We start from the raw sequence: 18,098 nt of genomic DNA on the forward strand, positions 1-18,098 counted from the left end.
ACCATTGTTGGACTTCGGGTATTAGAGATAGTATTAAATTACAGAAGGATTGCAGTCATTGGTAACGTAAAAGTCTAGGGAATGATGATAGGAATGACTAGCTAAGGAGGGGCTAGAAGGCAAGATCATTTAAGGAGAGCAGGAAAAGAACCTAGCAGGTGTGATGGCTAGAGTAGTTTTGGAGAAAGTGACCTTGAGTTAGGAAATAAAGCCTTCAAGAAATGAGTCTTCTGAGGTTTGCACATGAGTGGGATGGTATAAGTGTACTGTCTGCTCATACTAGATTCATAGCTGGTTGTGGAGGTGGTTTTAAAAAGGAGAGACCAAGAATGTCTGGAGGCATTAGTAAAGAACAAAGAAGCCCCAGCCCCAGTAGTAATAGGACTGTAGAAGAGAGAAGAGCCCTGCTTGAGAGGGCTATGCTGGAGCAGCATCCTTAGGAAAAAGCAGTGGCAAAAACTTGTGCTTTCTGAGGCAGCAGTTGCTAATTTCACATTATCTGGGTGCTTTAAAAAAATCTTTCCATTGAGGAAAATTTCTTCCCCTTCTCAGCTCTTACCTGAAATATTATAGAAGTTGAATTTCTGATCTACTTGCTTTCCCTTGCTTTCTACTTGTTTTTCCCCTAATACTTCAATATTTATTTCCCCCAAACAGGAACATTCTCCTACATAACCCCAATAAAATCAAAATCAAGAGATTAATATTGTTATGTTACTACTATAATCTATCCTCAACCTATTCAGTTTTTGCTAGTTGTCCCAATAAAGCTCTTCATAGAAAAATGATCCAGTTCAGAATCACGGATAGTAACTAGTTGTTAATGTCTCTTTAGTCTCCTTCATTATGGAATAGTTCCTCAATCTTTTTTACATTTCCATGACCCTGAAACTTTTGAAGATTATAATCTGTTAATTTGTAGAATGTCCTTCCATTTGCATGGCTGTGTGATTTCCTCGTGAGTAGATTCAGGTTATACATCTTTGACAAGAATATCTCTGAAATGATGCTGTGTTCTTATTATATCCTATTAGGTGATACAATTTCTGTTTGTCCCATTACTAATGATGTTAACTTGGATCATTTGATTAAGTCTCTTCAGGGGCACCTATGTGGCTTATTTGGTTAAGTGTCTGACTCTTGATTTCTGCTCAGGTCATGATCTCATGATCTGTGGGATCAAGCCTTGCATCAGGCTCTGTGCTGACAGCATGGAGCCTGCTTGGTATTCTCTCCCTCCCTTACTCTCTGCCCCTCCCCCACTTGCACATGCATGTGCTAGTTCTCTCACTCTCAAAATAAATAAACTTTAAAAAGTCTCTTCAGACTTCTCCACTGTAAAGTTACTCTTTTTTCCCTTCAAACATCTGTTTTTTTATTTATTTCATTTATATATATGTGTGTGTGTGTATATATATATACATATATATATGGACTTCTTCATTATTCAGTGGAAATCAATCTGTTACTATCATAATTTATTTTGATGCCCTGTTCATCCCCAGTATGACCAGGGGTGACTTCTTCAAGCTAGCTTCCATGTCCTTCCGATGTGTCCCCTCATTTTTTTTAGCACTCATTTTCTTTCTGTTATGAAAAGATAATTCACACTTAATCTTGTTCTATCTGTTCCCCAGTTCTGGAACCAACCGTTTCTCTGAAAGCTCTGGTTTCTTTAGTGGAAAATAGTACTAGAAACCAATATTTGGAGCTGTGTTGCTCTCAGGCTCTTTGAGTGGGACAGAGCTAGAGAGTACATGTGTGTACACACATATATATTTACACATGCATATGCATATTTATACCTGTCTTTATCTAAATGTATTATGAAAACCATGAGTTCACATCAGTATTTTTAATGTTAGTCTAGTACCACAGGATCCATTTTATATCTCCTTTCCATATGTGTAACATCCTTTCTCTGAAAGATTTCAGTGAGAAACCTGTTGTTATCCTTAACATATTTTCTTATTTGATCGATCCTTCATGTGTGCCAGTTTCATCATCGCTCCCTCTCTCTCGGGATGCTCTCCTTCCACCTCCTGGGCTTTTCAGGAGCGCTCATGTCAGGTCACTTCTGTGTGTGGACATCCTTCTGAAACCCAGCTGAACATACTAAGTCTTTGTTTCCAGAGTTCCTTCTATAAGGATGTTGGCGTCACCTTACTTTACCTCCATAAGAGTGTATCAGGCTGCAGCTGCCCACATTCACTGTCATCCCCATATGAAAGTTTTTCTCATCCTTTTTGGACTTTTATGCGTTGTACCTGGCTGACCCTCTGCAAGAACACCCCCGTCACCTAATGTGGGCTCCAGCCTTCCCAGCCTTCGTGTTCTCCCATGCAGTTGCCCTCTTCATCTTCCTTGGGCTCCCAGGACCTCACCACTAAGTCATCCCTCCACTGGTTGCCCTTTTCTTCCTACACAGGTTCTGAGCTTAGGCCACCACTCCATATGGATACCTTCTTACCCATTTGGACTCTGGTGTCCCACTCTAGGCTCTGCTCTGCAGAGACACCCACCTTGGTGAATGGTTTAAATTCCACCTTGTTGGAATGACCTGACACCAACAATCTGGACGAAGTTAGACCAGACTTGACATGTGAAGGGCATGGGCTTCCATGAGACGGATCTTACTTCAGAGGTCTACAAGCTACCCTCATTTCTGATTAGATAGCTACAAAATTGGAGTTTGTATTATACTTCAGGTTTGATAATTTACTGAAACAATGTACAGAATTCAGGAAAGTGCTCTGCTTATTATTATAGTTTTATTTTAGCAAAGGAATATATATCAGAGCCAACCAAAAGAAGAGATGCATAGGGCAAGGTCTGAAAATGTTTCAGATTTGTAAAGCTTCCTTTGTTCTCTGCCCAAGGAATCAGGAGGTATTACCCTCCCAGAAAGTTTGTATGTGACAATATGTAGAATATTGCCAATCGTGGAAGCTCGCCTGATTGAATCATTGCTCAATCTTTAGCCCCCTTTTCCTCACTGGAGGTTGAACTTAAATCATGTGGCTCATTCGCCAACTCTCTAGTCACATAGTTGGTCTTGTGTGGCCAGCCTCCATCCTGAGTCATCTCCTTACCATTATTTGGGTCTACCATGAATAACTCTTCTCACTGGGAAATTCTAAGGATTTATAGGCCATTTCCAAGGAATTGGGACAAAAGCTAAAAAATCTCTTTATTACAAGGCTTTAGAGGTTACCACCCAGCAATCAGGAGGATGGCCAACCAAATTCTTCACTATGCATCTATGGAAAACTAAGTTGCTTCCTTCTGGATTTACAAATCAGTTGTTCCTCTTAAAATATCTACCTTGAGATTCCTCCTTTACCTTCTCAGATTAAGATAAGTTGTACAAAAATTTTATAATGGTTATAATGTACTTAGTCATTTTTTACATAGAGTATAGTAAACTTTCAGAAATGTTCTAATACTGCTATATAAAATGATAATGGTACTAGAGTATTTTATACTCTATACAAATTTATAGTATTTTAAAGTATTAATTTACTTATATTATGTTTTTCCTTTTTACCTGTAAGTTACATTTCTTATCTGTTTTAGGTATGACTTTAGCCTTTCCAGCTTCAGTTCATGATTCTCTGATTTGCAGTAAAACATTTCAAATTCTATATAAAAATGAGGAGGTTGTTTTAAATGATGTCATGATCTTCAAAGTTAAAATGTTGTTGGATGAAAAAAAGGTAAACATCTTTTCATATATATTTAGATAAACATTTTTTGTATAGCCTCAAGGCATATTTCTAAACTTTCTACAAGTATTCAAGAAAATCTTATATTGTAATTTCTCTTGAGATTGAAGAAACCCTTGAAGAAATGAATTTTCTGTTATCCTTGGATCTACACTTCACAGATGGAGATTATTCGTAAGTAGGCTAATCAATTACAAATCCTTTGTTTCTCATAACTGCTATCTATTGTCCATTTTCTTGTTAGAAATCTAGCCTGCCTTTTCTTGTTTGTTTAAACTACTAACTGGGAAGTCTCATGAGAATGGTTAGGCCTACTCTTTTGTACCCATATCAATTCCATGAGTTTCAGGTGGCAAATCAGATAAGTTGAAGAAATATGAAACAATTTCCTAGACGCTCGAAACTCTACTTATCATATAATGCCGCTACTATAAGACATTTAAATATAACTGAATGCTCTTTCACTGTATCACTGACCGTCTTTCTTAGTGGCATGAGTGATGTCATGTTTAGGTGGGACTCTTGATATGTAGAGAGTTATTAAGATTGAAGACTTTGCAGTTATTCTAGTTTATTAATTCCTAGAGGCCTTGAGGAAGATTTAGATCTGGTTACTCTGAACTTGTTCACACATCTGGACATACAGTCATATATATTTTAGGGAGATGCTATGCTTGTATTCATTTAAAACAAGAATCAGAGATTTGTTTAGCAATTTTATTTTTTGTAGTTTTTTTTCTCATTTCAAACATACTTGTAGAAATGCTTTTTTTTAAACATAGTTTATTGTCAAATTGGTTTCCATACAACACCCAGGACTCATCCCAACAAGTGCCCTCCTTAGTGCTCATCACACATTTTCCCCTCTCCCCACCCCCTATCCACCTTCAGTTTGTTCTCTGTATTTGAGTCTCTTATGGTTTGCCTCCCTTCCTCTCTGTAACTATTTTTCCCCTTCCCATCCCCCATGGTCTTCTGTTAAGTTTCTCCTGATCCACGTATGAGTGAAAACATGTGGTATCTTTCTCTGCCTGACTTTTTTCACTTAGCATAATACCCTCCAATTACATCCATGTTGCTACAAATGGCAGGATTTCTTTCTTTTTCATTGCCATGTAGTATTCCATTGTATCTATAAACCACATCATCTTGATCCATTCATCAGTTGATGGACATTTAGGCTCTTTCCATGATTTGGCCATTGTTGAAAGTGCTGCCATGAATATTGGGTACATGTGCCTCTAGGCACCAGCACTCCTGTATCCCTTGCATTAATTCCTAGCAGTGCTATTGCTGGGTCATAAGGGAGTTCTATTTTTAATTTTTTGAGGAACCTCCAAACAGTTTTCCAGAGTGGCTGCACCTCTTTTCATTCCCACCAACAGTGTAGGAGGGTGCCCGTCTCTCCACATCCTCGCCACTCTGACCGGCATGAGGTGATATCTCAGTGTGGTTTTGATTTGTATTTCCCTGAATTGTACATACATTTAGACTTTTGTAGGATAAATAACGAAGCAGTTGCATTCTGAAAAGTCTACTTGAAATGTTCTCTTTCTTATCATGGAGGAATAAGATTTTTGGTGTGGTAGCTACTGCTCCTCTATAATATTTGTTTATTACAAAGAATTCCTTAAGGGATTATTTTCAAACCAAGTCAGAATTTTATAAATGAAGTAAATGGAAATTAGTTAATTAACTCTAGGTAGTTATATATGTATGGGTTAAAATACATACACACATACAAACTCACTTGGAAATCATAAGCATGACATTGTTTTAATTTTTTATATGTAGAAATCTGACAGACTAAATATATATAATAAAATATCAACCAGTTGCTTGCTTTCAAGAAGTACTTAATAACCAAATTTTGTACAGTAAAAATAATTTTAACTGTCTTTTGGGATTTATTATTATAAGATTTGACCTCTGTTATACTACAGCCTTATAATGAGCAGCATACTCTAGGGAGTAAAATTTATTGTAAGGCAAGAGTAATTGTTAATCTATCAAAAACAATTCATTTTATAGGGATATTAGTAAAAAAACAGTCTATATCATGGACTTGTAGAAAACTATAGGTAAGACCTGATTGTTATTACTAGATTTCACATTTTTTTCTAATGCAATGTGATGCTTTAAAAATTATTCTAAGTTTTAAAAAAGTAAGTAAATATTAGCCTTTACTTTATTGTGCCAAACTTACATGCAAATGTCTTGCTTTTTATAGGGCAGACGACCTGAATGCCTTGCAACTAATAAGTAGCCGAACATTGAAGCTGCACTTTAGCCTGCATAGAGGCCTTCATCACCATGTTCATGTTATGTTTGATTATTTCCACCTCTCTGTTGTGTCTGTTACAGTCCATGCATCATTGGTTGCACTACACCAGCCACTAATAAGGTAAATTTAACCAATACCCTTGTCCTTATTAATATAGTATCTTTTATTTTATAGTGAAAACATATATATTGATATGATAAAATAATAAGAAATTTCTAAATTTATAATTATTAAGTACTTTCATTTTATACTAAAGTCATAAAATAATATTTAAGAGCATGGGAACATTTGATTGATAACTTTTAATACAGGAGTATGGAACAATCTTTGTCAAATAAACTGACCAAGAAAAACAATGCAGTCTGGAAATAATCTTACAGCGTGTTTAGTCTGTACCTGTATGTTTTTGTCTTTGCTTTTTAAATATTTATTTTTGAGAAGGGGCAGGGAAGAGAGAGAGAGAGAGAGAGAGAGAGAGAGAGGGAGAAAGTGTGTGTGTGAGAGAGAGCAGGGGAGGGGGGGGGGGAGAGGGGATGACAGCAGAAAGCCTGATGCGGCGCTTGAACTCACAATTTACAAGATCATGACTTGGGCCAAAATTGGATACTTAACCAACAGAGCCACCAAGGTGCCCCTGTGCCTGTGTTTTTAGCAGTGCTGTACTAAATTCATTCTCTGGAAATTATATTCATTTTTTTCTTCTTTTTATGGCCTCTTCTCTGGATCAGCTAATTTTTTCTCAAATCTGTGCTATATGATAATTCTTGTTTTCCAAGTTATTAATCAATTTTATGGATTTTTACTAATAAGCTTTTACACTGTATCATGTACTGTTTTTGTCTAAAGGTACGTGATATTCTGGATTACGATAAATACATTGAGATAATTATTTTTTCTGCTCACTTCCATAGGGAGATGAATTATCTTTCATTGTGTGAGAATACATGTCAAGCTCTTCAGTTTTTTACAATAAAACATTGTTCTTTTGTGGTATGGGCAACAGATGGACACTTAAAATCAGTAGCTTATATGAAAAGACTCCAAATTGATTTGATTTCTCAACTGTCTACTTTACAGTTTCTGTCACAGATCCAATCCCAACCACTAATACTTAGGATGATGCTTCAGGGGTTTGATGTTAAACTGAGTTATCAGAGAAACTAAGTAGGGGGCCACCTGGGTGGCTCAGTTGGTTAAGCATCTGACTCTTGGTTTCAGCTCAGGTCATGCTCTCACGGTTCGTGGGATTCAGCCCCACCTTGGGCTCTGTGCTGACAGCTCACAGCCTGTTTGGGATTCTCTCTCTCCCTCTGCCCCATCTCCGCTGTCTCTAAGTAAATAAACATTTAAAAGATAAAGAAAAACTAAGTAGATCATTTTGCATAATTACCCTCAGAATTTATAAAGACCAATACAATTTGATGCACTGCCCACAGTTCGTTGGTGTATATCTTTACACTGTTTCAAAAACTGTGAGAACTTCTTCCATTGTGTTGTTGCATGGTTTCTTTAAGAGCACAGGACCAGGAAGAAGTCTTTCTCCTAATGATTTGCTTTGCTTTCCATATTCTATAGTTAGATCTATAACTAGCTGTTTTATTATTGTTATTTTAACTCTTAGGCCTTTGAGAGCTTGTTCTCAGTTGCTATAACTTTTATAAACAGGAAAGTGTTCCTATTATATAATTTTATTACATACGTTTTCAAAAAATTTTTAGATATTGATTTAATAAATTAATATGTAATAGCATGAAAAATAAATGAAACTTCTTTGATAAGAAAGTGCTTTTTTTGAAATATGACTTTGAAATAAGTAGTATACACTTTTTAATGAATTACATGTTAGGTTTGAATGCTAAAAGTTTATAAAGTACATTTTCTGTAGTTTTCTGAATCCCTTGTTACTGTAATTTTAATAAGAATCCTTAAATAAAATATTTCTGCCGTTTTTTTTTCTTTGTAACACTAGCTTAATTTCTCTTATGAGAAATGAACAAACAATTCCTAGAGGTTAGCTCAGGTTATTAATGTTGCTTCCTAAGGCCCCAATTAAATAGAGTTAGTGATATTTATATCACTAATCCTAGTGAGTTAAATGTGTGCTTCCTCTCACAATGCAGCAGTTTTTGCCACAGACTAGTAGGAGAAAGAGGCAGCTCATCTCCTAGAGACCGTCCCCTGGAAGAAGACATTTTTGGCTCAGAATTAGAAGCCAAGAGGATTAGCTGTTGGCTCTGGTTAGTGACTGGAAAGGACAATGAGGTGCTGCAGCAGCTGAGGTTGCTGCTCTCTTACCTGGCTGCCATGGGCCGTGGTCTCCCCTCTCTTGCGGCTAGAACTTTGCCATGAAAGAAGCAGCCTCTTTCCCTGCCTTTTTCCTTGCCTGGAAATAAGAGGTTGGAGAAGGGAAGGAGGGAAGGGTAAAGAAAAGCGTTTTGCTGGTGCATGCTGGTAGAGGGGTCACGTTAAGGGTAACATTCCTCACTATGCTTTGACAAGTTTTTTCTGAGGTTTTATTATAAATGGCTTTTTTCTCCTCTAAACAAAATGAAACAATATTTTACAAATATCTTTTTAAATGTTACTTTTATTTAAAATAATTTGTATAATTAACCCAACTATAGACATTAAATCAATTATTTATAATAAGTGGGGTTAGGATTTCTTTCTTTGCTAGTTTTTTACATAATCTGTTTTTATATGTGAATTTTTCTAAGTATAACGTCTGTGACTCAAGTCTGAAAAACACGATGTGGCAAGTGTAATTTACCATTGACCTGCAACTCCCTTCTTTGCTGGGATGTGGATATTTAATTTTTGCAAAGCAAATTGATTTGCAAATGAAGGCTGCTTTCTGCTTATGGCAAAATTGACTTTCATTCCTCTTCCCTTTTGCCTAACTTCTAAATAGTCCAAATGCTTTGGCCTACTTGTAATTAGCCAATACTTTATATCAACATTGTATATGATTTAAAACATTCAAACAGAATATGCTTCTTACTGTATAGAATTTATGGTATATTAAATGTAATGTTAATACTAATAGCAGTTCATATCTGATTGAGACAGTACCTTGAACTACTTGAAGATTGTCTTAATAGAGTTCATAGGTTTATGGTATAGAGAAAGGAAATACCTTGTTTTTGAGAAATGGAGGCAACAAGTAGATTTAGTAGCTTTTCTTTTTCTGTACTTAAGTGTTAAGCTCTTTATTTCTGTAAGTAGAATCCATACTTGATTGTTAACTTAATAAACTTGGTATCAGTTCTGACAGATTAGTATTTCCAAATTAAAGCTTGATCCTCATTTGTCATTTAAGTACTATGGATGCCACAGTGTTTTTATTTTTAGAATCCTTGGAGACTTCCTGAGGCCCAGTTATGGAGACGTTTTCTAGGCATTTAGTCTTGGTTTTTTATATATTCTTTGTCTTTTTATAGATGATTCCAATTATTAAAGGAAAATTTTCAGAATGCTTTAGAAATTATAGCCTTGCAAAACCCTTACTCTTTATAAGATTTTCTTTTGTAAGCATTCATCATTCAAATAGGCTCTTGTGACAATAATAAAATTTATTTCTCCAGCTTTCCTCGCCCTGTGAAGACTACTTGGTTAAATAGAAATGCACCGGCACAAAACAAAGATTCTGTGATTCCTACTCTTGAAAGTGTGGTCTTTGGTATTAACTACACAAAACAGTTATCACCAGACGTAAGAACTAATATGTTTATATATCCTTTCTTCCTCTTATTTTAAATGAAAAGTTTTTTAAACTATTGTATCTATGAGTGTGGTGCTTATGTATTAATTATTTGAGATCAGTTATTTATAGACCTAGTTGAATATGATCTTAAATTGGTGGTTCCAGTTGTTTATTGTGAAAACTAACCTGATACTTAAAGATTTACCATACTTAATGGATAGAGATTTTTGACAGCCAGTGCCTTTTTTAACTTGTTACTGTCACCTATTGCTCCCTTAACAGAACTGGTAGGATCATTCCAAAGGGGCTTGTAAAGAACAGTAGCCAGAGTTGAGACCCAGCTTGCAATAGTACAAGTACAACCACTATTCCTTTAAAAGGAAAGGGACTTATACTATAGAAGCAGAGTGTCTGTCCCAAGGTGCAAATGTAATTTGAATCTCCTGTTTTCAAAAACCATAATTTAATCTGCTTGTTTTAAAAGCCTACTGTAATTGAAATTACTAGTCACATTTTATGTACATTTTAAATTACTTATATGAACAAGAGCAACTCTCTAAAATATTGCTGAATTTTTGTATGGTCTAGAATAACCAGTTAGTAAATGCTTAGAACTTTTCCTTTATTTTTTCTAAGTTTTAAGTGTAGTGTTTTTTGGTTACTAATACTCTGTATCCCAAATCTATTCTTTGTTTAGGGTTGCAGCTTCATCATTGCAGACTCCTTCCTACATCATGCCTATCATTTTCATTATACACTTTGTGCCACTTTGCTGCTAGCCTTCAAGGGATTGCACAGCTACTTCATTACGGTAACAGAAGAGATTCCCTCTTGTCAGAAACTAGAACTGGGTATGTTAAAAGTAGCCAGACCTAACCTATAGTTCAAGTCTTCTCTTCATTCTCACTTTGCTAGTTATCAGCTTTGCCACAGCTTTTCTTTACTAGAACTACAGTGTTTATATGCTTCACTTTTACTTCTTTCTCGATTCCATCTTTTTTGACCCTTAATACTACTTTCTGCAATTTATAAATGCTTCTTATGATATTGAGAAGTAACTTCTTGGTTCCAAGTTTGAAGTGAGTCTTTTGATAGATTTTTAAAATATATATGTCAGTATATCGTTCCTATTAAAATATAACCAGAAAACATACTAGAAAGCAAATGTTGTAATTCTCTACAAAATCATGGGGGGATAAACTAAATCTGTACTTCCAAATATTTAACAGTCTCAGCAGATTGTAGGTACTTGGATCATTTTTATATACATTTGGGTTTAAGTGATCTCAGATCTTATTTCTTTTATTTCACTTCAGAAAATAATAGTGTTACTCAGTTTTAACTTTCAGAAATTTATTTAAATCATTAAAAAATCAATCTTGGTTTTAGTCCAGCAGTAATATCTGCATATATGTTATAGTACACAATAAGAAATGATCTTGTCTTGATTTTGCATACCGTTTGTAGAATGGTATACAGAATGCTTTTGCGCATATTTCACAGGAGATAAATTTTTGGGATTAGCAGAAGTAGGATTTTATTCAGACCTTTTATGTTAGCTTAATAAGCTTTTCTTTTCAAACATCAGCTAATTGCTCATCATAATAAGCACATTTTAATTATCTCCTCAGAATAAATTAATTTTATCATTATGTACTTGAATAAATCAAGAATTACTTTTAAATTTTACTTAATCCGTTTTCTTTGTTTATTTGTTTCTCAAGGATCTCAGTCTTTTAAACAGTACTGTTGTACTTTTTAAAATAGTCACTGTTACTTAAAGTAATTCTTGAGGTTGAGACTAGTTAGCCTATTTTTATAATTGACTATTTGGGGATATAAAAGAATTGTAAGAACATGTAATGATTTGTCTGTCACTTAAATTCAGCTGTGAGAAAATGCTGGATTTGTGCCACTGCCTATCAGCAGCTACACCAGTGATTTTGATTAACAGATATCACTCCGTTGACTATTTAGAATACTTAATTCAAGGATCCCAATGTATATACAGATGTACAAGCAATAGGAAAATTTATTCTTTTTTGTTGATGATTCTTCCCAAGACAAAAATGGTGGAAACATTTTGATTACTGTTCTCTGAAATACTCTTTTTCCTTGCTATTTTGTATATTTAGAATTCTGTTTCTCTAAGGAAAATCTTGTAGGAAACTGCTGCCTCAAAAGTAAATTTTTTAAGTGTTCTTTTTTGAACATGAAAGAAATGTTTTTAGAATAGAACTAATTTAGGCTATCACTATCTTCAATTAATGGAACAGTATGCTCATATATTTTTAATTTGATTTTTTTTGGAACTCCAGCACATTTTCTTAGAATCGCATTATAAATTTTGGTTAATGATCAAACTATTAAAATTATTAAAATACACATGTAGTAAACTACACATGAAGGACAATACCATGTGCCTGAAAAATAGAATTCTAAAAAGAAGTGGTGTGAAACTTAGAAGCCATGAATAATGGTATTTCTACAAGAAAATCTGTTAATAGTTTTGATGTTGAATGGTGTAGTAGAATTCATAGAGGCATTATCTTATAGTGCTTAAGAGTGCATGTTTGGAGCCATTTCTGTCACTTACCAGCTTTGGGACTATATACACCAAGTGGTTTTCATTTGAAAGGTAGAGCAATTGAAGGGAACCAGATGTGCATGAGTAGGAAGGAAAGATGACATCTACAAGGCAGAGGGTGTAAAGGAGCTCTAGGACTAAGATTTCTTAATGGTGTCGTTCCCTTGGGCTTTTATGGGCACCTACTATGTCAGGTATTGAGCTAGATGCTGAGGAAAGAATAGGGTCTCTCTTTAAAGAGCCTTGACTTCTCTTCTTTTAATAAGTATTCAGTTCCAACATTGAGTTGGAAGGGAGAAACTCACTCAGTGAGACAGGATTTGTTGGGGCTTTAATATATAGAGTTGTATGTGAGATGGGCGTATAAATGTCTAAGAAGACATCTGTCTGGCTCTAATTTTCAAATAGATTTAGCATGTAATATTTGAGAATGAAAAAACATATGAAGCACATTTTAAGTTAAATAAAAATATTTCTGAAAGGAAGTAATGTTCATTGGTAAATACGTAATTAACAATGAAAACAAGCATCTCTTCAAAGCAAAGATTTATTTCAAATATCTTACACAGTATTAGCACTTTATTACTAGTTTGTTAATCTAATTCTGCAGGATAATTCATTTACTTATCAGGTTATAAATTTTCTCACAGATAAGGATGGCTTATGTGTATGTATATTACTTTGGCCTTATACATGTCATAATTATAATATATTATAATTAAAAGAGCCCTTATATTTAATTTCAGAAGTTAGTTACTAAATATAAACTATATTCCAAATTATATGCTTAAGAAACCAACTTCTGAGGCAAACCTAGACTTTAGTCTTAAATAAATAATAGTGATAGAATATAATTATTAGTACCTTACACATACTACCTACTCAAAGTATATTTGTTGAATTAGTGAATGGATGAATGAAATGGCACAATACAGTTTTTGTTGTTACTTGTAAAGTATATAGGAATCAGCACAATGCTTATAGTTTACTAGGGATCTTTAAAATCAAGACTTATCTTTAATAAATATTTATTGGTAGAATTTTTTATTCTTAAAATTTTCATCTTTATGTTTTCTATTTATTGTGAATTTTAATTTATTCTTCAATGCATCTTCCATAAAATATCAAAAAATACTATTAACTATTAAAAAATAATTATGTATTCTGAATCATTAACATTATTTATTTTTATCTTTGCAAAATTATATTATAAACACTAGAGAGTACTTCCATAAAGCGCTGTTGACTAAATGTCATTATATTCACCAGTTTTAATATGTAGATATAAAGTAATTCTTGAAGGATGTTTATTTTATTTCCTTCTACTATTTAATATTTTTCTTGAGTTTTCAAATAAGTATATACTTAAAAGTCTAAAACTCTAACCATGCTTTGAAAAAATATATCTAAACTCTGTTACCTCTTTTAAAAGTAATACCTTGAATTCCTTTCTGCTTTTGCCATTTTCTTTTCTACTAGTTGAATGATGTACATTTTTTTTTTTATAACGTAGTTGAATATGGGTTTGGTGCAATGAGTTCTTACTGGAAATGGTAGTCACAAGTTTTGGAATCTAGGCTTTGGCATATTATGTAAACTTTCTGTGCTGTGCTATCTACACTTGTAAAAGCAGGGGTTGACCTTGCTCATTTCTCAGATCCTTGCCACCACTAAAATTCTTACTCTAAGAAATTAAAACAAAACATTGGATTATGAAATATTAAATAGCTCATTCATTTAAATAGAAAAAAGAACAAAGTAATATGAACTTGAATGTACATCATTTGCAATTCTAATAAGCTAATTAACTAACTGAAAGACTCTGCTCTGGTGTTCTAATCTAACTGCACTATCAGATCAATACTAAGTCTATTAATAACAAGTTGGAAAATTCTGGTAAACTTTGTTGTAAAAGGAGTATTAGTAACTAGTGCTGTGTACAATCCTTGTAACTAGCCAAGGCCAACATGCAGGTCCTTTATGAGCGCCTTCTCAGAAGAAAACAGCCACGAACCCAGAAAGACACCTGTCTAGGTACGTTTACAAATAGGTTAAGTAAATAATCCCTTTCGATTAGTATGAAATTTTGCTTTAATTTAGTGTCAAATTTCATAAATACATATTTATTAATATAGTATGTTCCTACCACTATTATTTTAGAAATTCTAGAATCAATTTTGTTTGTAGATAAGCTTTGGTTAATTTCTTAATTTATAATATTGAGGTTTTTAATTAAAACTTGAAAAGGGACTACAAAGATTTCTTTGGTTATTTTCCATATTCTTTTTAGAGTTCCTACAAAGAGCATATGTGTTTAATGATAATTACCTTAAATTTGTCCAAAGTCAGTTTATCTTTTGGTAGGTCCAATTATAATGAAGTGTGGCTTAAAAACTGAAGCTAATTCATTTAATGCACTACAGAAATAAAGAAGAGAAACATCTTCAGTATCTGGTTTTGCTTTTTAAGTAATTTGGATTTATGTTTTATTGTTCTAAGCCTCAAAAGCAAAACAATATCAAAACATCACTATTCAGATATTACATCTTTTAATGGAAATAATCTGATCTCATTGTTTTATTTATATGTTTCTCTGCATATTTTAGACTTCTGTTCTTGAGTAGCAATGGTATTTAACTCACTGAACTTTTGTAAGTATATTGAAGGTTTTTACCTGGTGTTGAATAGACACATTACAATTACATTTTTTTTAAGTTATGAAAAGCTGTAGAAATAACAAAATCATAATGTTTGTTCCTTGGTTTTCAGAAGTATGCACAAAATGAAATTAAGGAGCCAAATTTTTCTCAATATTCCTCAGATGAAAATAGCTCAGAAAAACTTAAGTTGGGTCAATTTTCACTAAAACTGTTAAAAGAGAAACAGATCTTATTGTCAGGAAAGAAAAAAGAAAGGTTAAAGATTTATTTATGGTCATTATTTTAGAATATAATTTTATATTCTCATATAAATTAAGTATAAAATTTAAAAAATTATAATTAAATTGTGATTATATCTGACATACTTTAATGAATGAAAATATACTCCCCTTTGACCTAGCATCCCCACTTTCGTTAATCTGTATCATAGAAGTATGAGTACTGGTATGTAAAGATATATGTATAGTCATGTTTATTATAGTATTTGTCTTAATGACGAAACTGAAAATAAAGATAAATGCCCATTGTTCAAATGAAAAAGAGTAGAATATGGAGGAAATTTTCTTTTTTAATTTTAGTTAGTTAACACAGTACAATATTAGTTTTAGGAGTAGAATTCAGTGATTCATCACTTATATACAACACCTAGTGATCATCACAAGTACCCTCCTTAATACTCATCACCCACCTAGCCCATCTCCCACCCACCTCCTTCCATCAACCCTCGGTTGTTCTCTGTCATTAGGAATCTCATGTGGTTTGTTTCCTTCTCTTCTCTTTTTTCTTTCCCCTCCCCTATGTTAATCTGTTTTGTTTCTTTAATTCCACATATGAGTGAAATCATATGGTATTTGTCTTTGTCTGATTACTTATTTTGCATAGCATAATACTTTCTAGCTCCATTCACATTGTTACAAATGGCAAGATTTCATTCTTTTTGATGGCTAATATTCCTGTGTCTGGGTGTGTCTGTGTGTGTACATCACATCGTCTTTTTTCATTCATCAGTCAGTGGACATTTGGGCTCTCTCCGTAGTTTGGCTATTGTTAATAATGCTGCTATAAACATTGGGGTGCATGTAACCCCTTTGAATCAGTATCTTTGTACCCTTTAGGTAAATACCTCTAAGAGTGTAATTGCTGGATCATAGTGTTCTATTTTTAATTTTCTGAGGAACCTCCATACTGTTCTCCACAGTAGCTGCACGAGTTTGCATTCCCCTAAACAGTGCGAGAGGGTTTACCTTTCTCCACATCTTTACCATTACCTATTTTTTCTTGTGTTGCTAATTTTAGCCATTCAGACATGTATGAAGTGATATCCCATTGTGTTTTTTTTTTTAATTTTTATTTTTTATGTTTTTTATTTATTTTTGAGAGACAGAGACAGTGCAAGCAGGGGAGGGTCAGAGAGACAGAGGGAGATACAGAATCTGAAGGAGGCTCAAGGCTCTGAGCTAGATGCAGGGCTCAAACCATGAACCGTGAGATTATGACCCGAGCCGAACCCAGACGCTTAACCGACTGAGCCACCCAGGCGCCCCTATCCCATCGTGATTTTGATTTGTATTTCCCTCATGATGGGTGATGTTGAGCATCTTTTCATGTGTCTATCAGCCATATCTGAATGTTGTCTTTGGAAAAAATGTCTGTTCATGTCTTCTGTCCATTTCTTAACTGGGTTGTTTATTTTTTGGGGGTTGAGTTTGATAAGTTCTTCATAGATTTTAGATACTAGGCCTTTATTGGATATGTCGTTTGCAAATATCTTCTGCCATCCCATAAGCTGCCTTTTAGTTTTATTGTTTCCTTCACTATGCAGAAGCTTTTTATCTTGATGAAAATCCCAATACTTTCTCTTTGCTTTTGTTTCCCTTGCCTTTGGTGATGTGTGTAGTGAGAAGTTGCTATGCGGAGGTCACACAAGTTTCTGCCTTTATTCTCGTCTAGGAGTTTGATGGTTTCCTCGGTCACATTTAGGTCTTCCATCAATTTTGAATTTATTTTTGTGTTTGGTATGAGAAAGTGATCCAGGTTCAGTCTTCTGCATGTCACCATCCAGTTTTCCCAACACCATTTGTTAAAGAGACTGTCTTTTTTCCCATTGGATATTCTTTCCTGCTTTGTCAAAGGCTTTTTAACAATGTTTATTCTTACAATCCATGAGCATGGAATGCTTTTCCATTTCTTTATGTTCTCTTCAGTTTCTTTCATGAGTGTTCTGTAGTTTTCAGGGCACAGATCTTTTACCTCTTTGGTTAAATTTATTCCTAAGTATCTTATTTTTGGTGCAGTTGTAAATGAGATGGATTCCTTGCTTTCTTTTTCTGCTATTTCATTATTAGTATATAGAAGTGCAACAGATTTCTTCACATTTTATATCCTGCCACTTTGCTGAATTCATGTATTCTAGCAGTTTTTTGATGGAGTCTGTCAGGTTTTCTATATATTTCAGGTTTCCTACATAGACAATCATGTCATCAGCAAATGGTGAAAGTTTGACTTCCTCCTTGCTGATTTGTATGCCCTTTATTTCTTTTTGTCGTCTGATTGCTGAGACTAAGACTTCCAGTAGTGTATTAAATACTAATGGTGAGAGTTGACATCCATGTCTTCTTCCTGACCATAGGGGAAAGGTTCTCAGTTTTTTCTCACTGAGGATGAGATTAGCTGTGGGTCATTCATAAATGCCCTGTATCATGTTGTAATATATTCCATCTAACCCTACTCTTTTGAGGGTTTTTATCAAGATTGGATGCTGTATTTTGTCAGATACTTTTTCTGCATCTGTTGAGGGGATCATGTGGTTCTTATCCTTTTATTAATGTGATGTATCATATTGATGGATTTGCAAATATTGAACTAGCCATCCAGCCCAGGAGTAAATCCTACTTGGTCATGGTGAATAATTCTTTTAATGTACTGTTGAATTCAATTTGCTAGTATCTTGTTGAGAATTTTTGCACCCATGTGTATAAGGAAGGCCTGTAATTCTCCTTTTTTAGTGGGCCTGTAATTCTCTTTTTTTATTGGAGTCGTTGGTTTTAGAATCAAGGTAATGCTGGCTTCATAGAATGAGTTGGAAAGTTTTCTTTCCATTTCTATTTTTGGAAGAGTTTGAGAAGAATAGGTATTAAGT

General features: G+C 34.1%; 1 protein-coding gene across 2 annotated transcripts in view; it reads left to right on the plus strand.

Moving 5' to 3' along the window:
* The window catches only part of FAM135A (family with sequence similarity 135 member A), a 129,831-nt gene that overhangs the window by 35,466 nt on the left and 76,267 nt on the right, over nt 1-18,098 (plus strand). For both annotated transcript variants that reach the window (XM_029944881.1, XM_029944882.1), the window contains exons 6-11: nt 3,577-3,716; nt 3,829-3,899; nt 5,956-6,129; nt 9,594-9,720; nt 10,410-10,563; nt 14,256-14,333. In XM_029944881.1, the coding sequence (XP_029800741.1) occupies nt 3,577-3,716; nt 3,829-3,899; nt 5,956-6,129; nt 9,594-9,720; nt 10,410-10,563; nt 14,256-14,333 (744 nt within the window). The remainder of the gene's footprint in view (nt 1-3,576; nt 3,717-3,828; nt 3,900-5,955; nt 6,130-9,593; nt 9,721-10,409; nt 10,564-14,255; nt 14,334-18,098) is intronic.

The sequence above is a fragment of the Suricata suricatta genome, chromosome 7, assembly GCF_006229205.1.
Source record: "Suricata suricatta isolate VVHF042 chromosome 7, meerkat_22Aug2017_6uvM2_HiC, whole genome shotgun sequence".
NCBI classification, from domain to species: Eukaryota; Metazoa; Chordata; class Mammalia; order Carnivora; family Herpestidae; genus Suricata; species Suricata suricatta.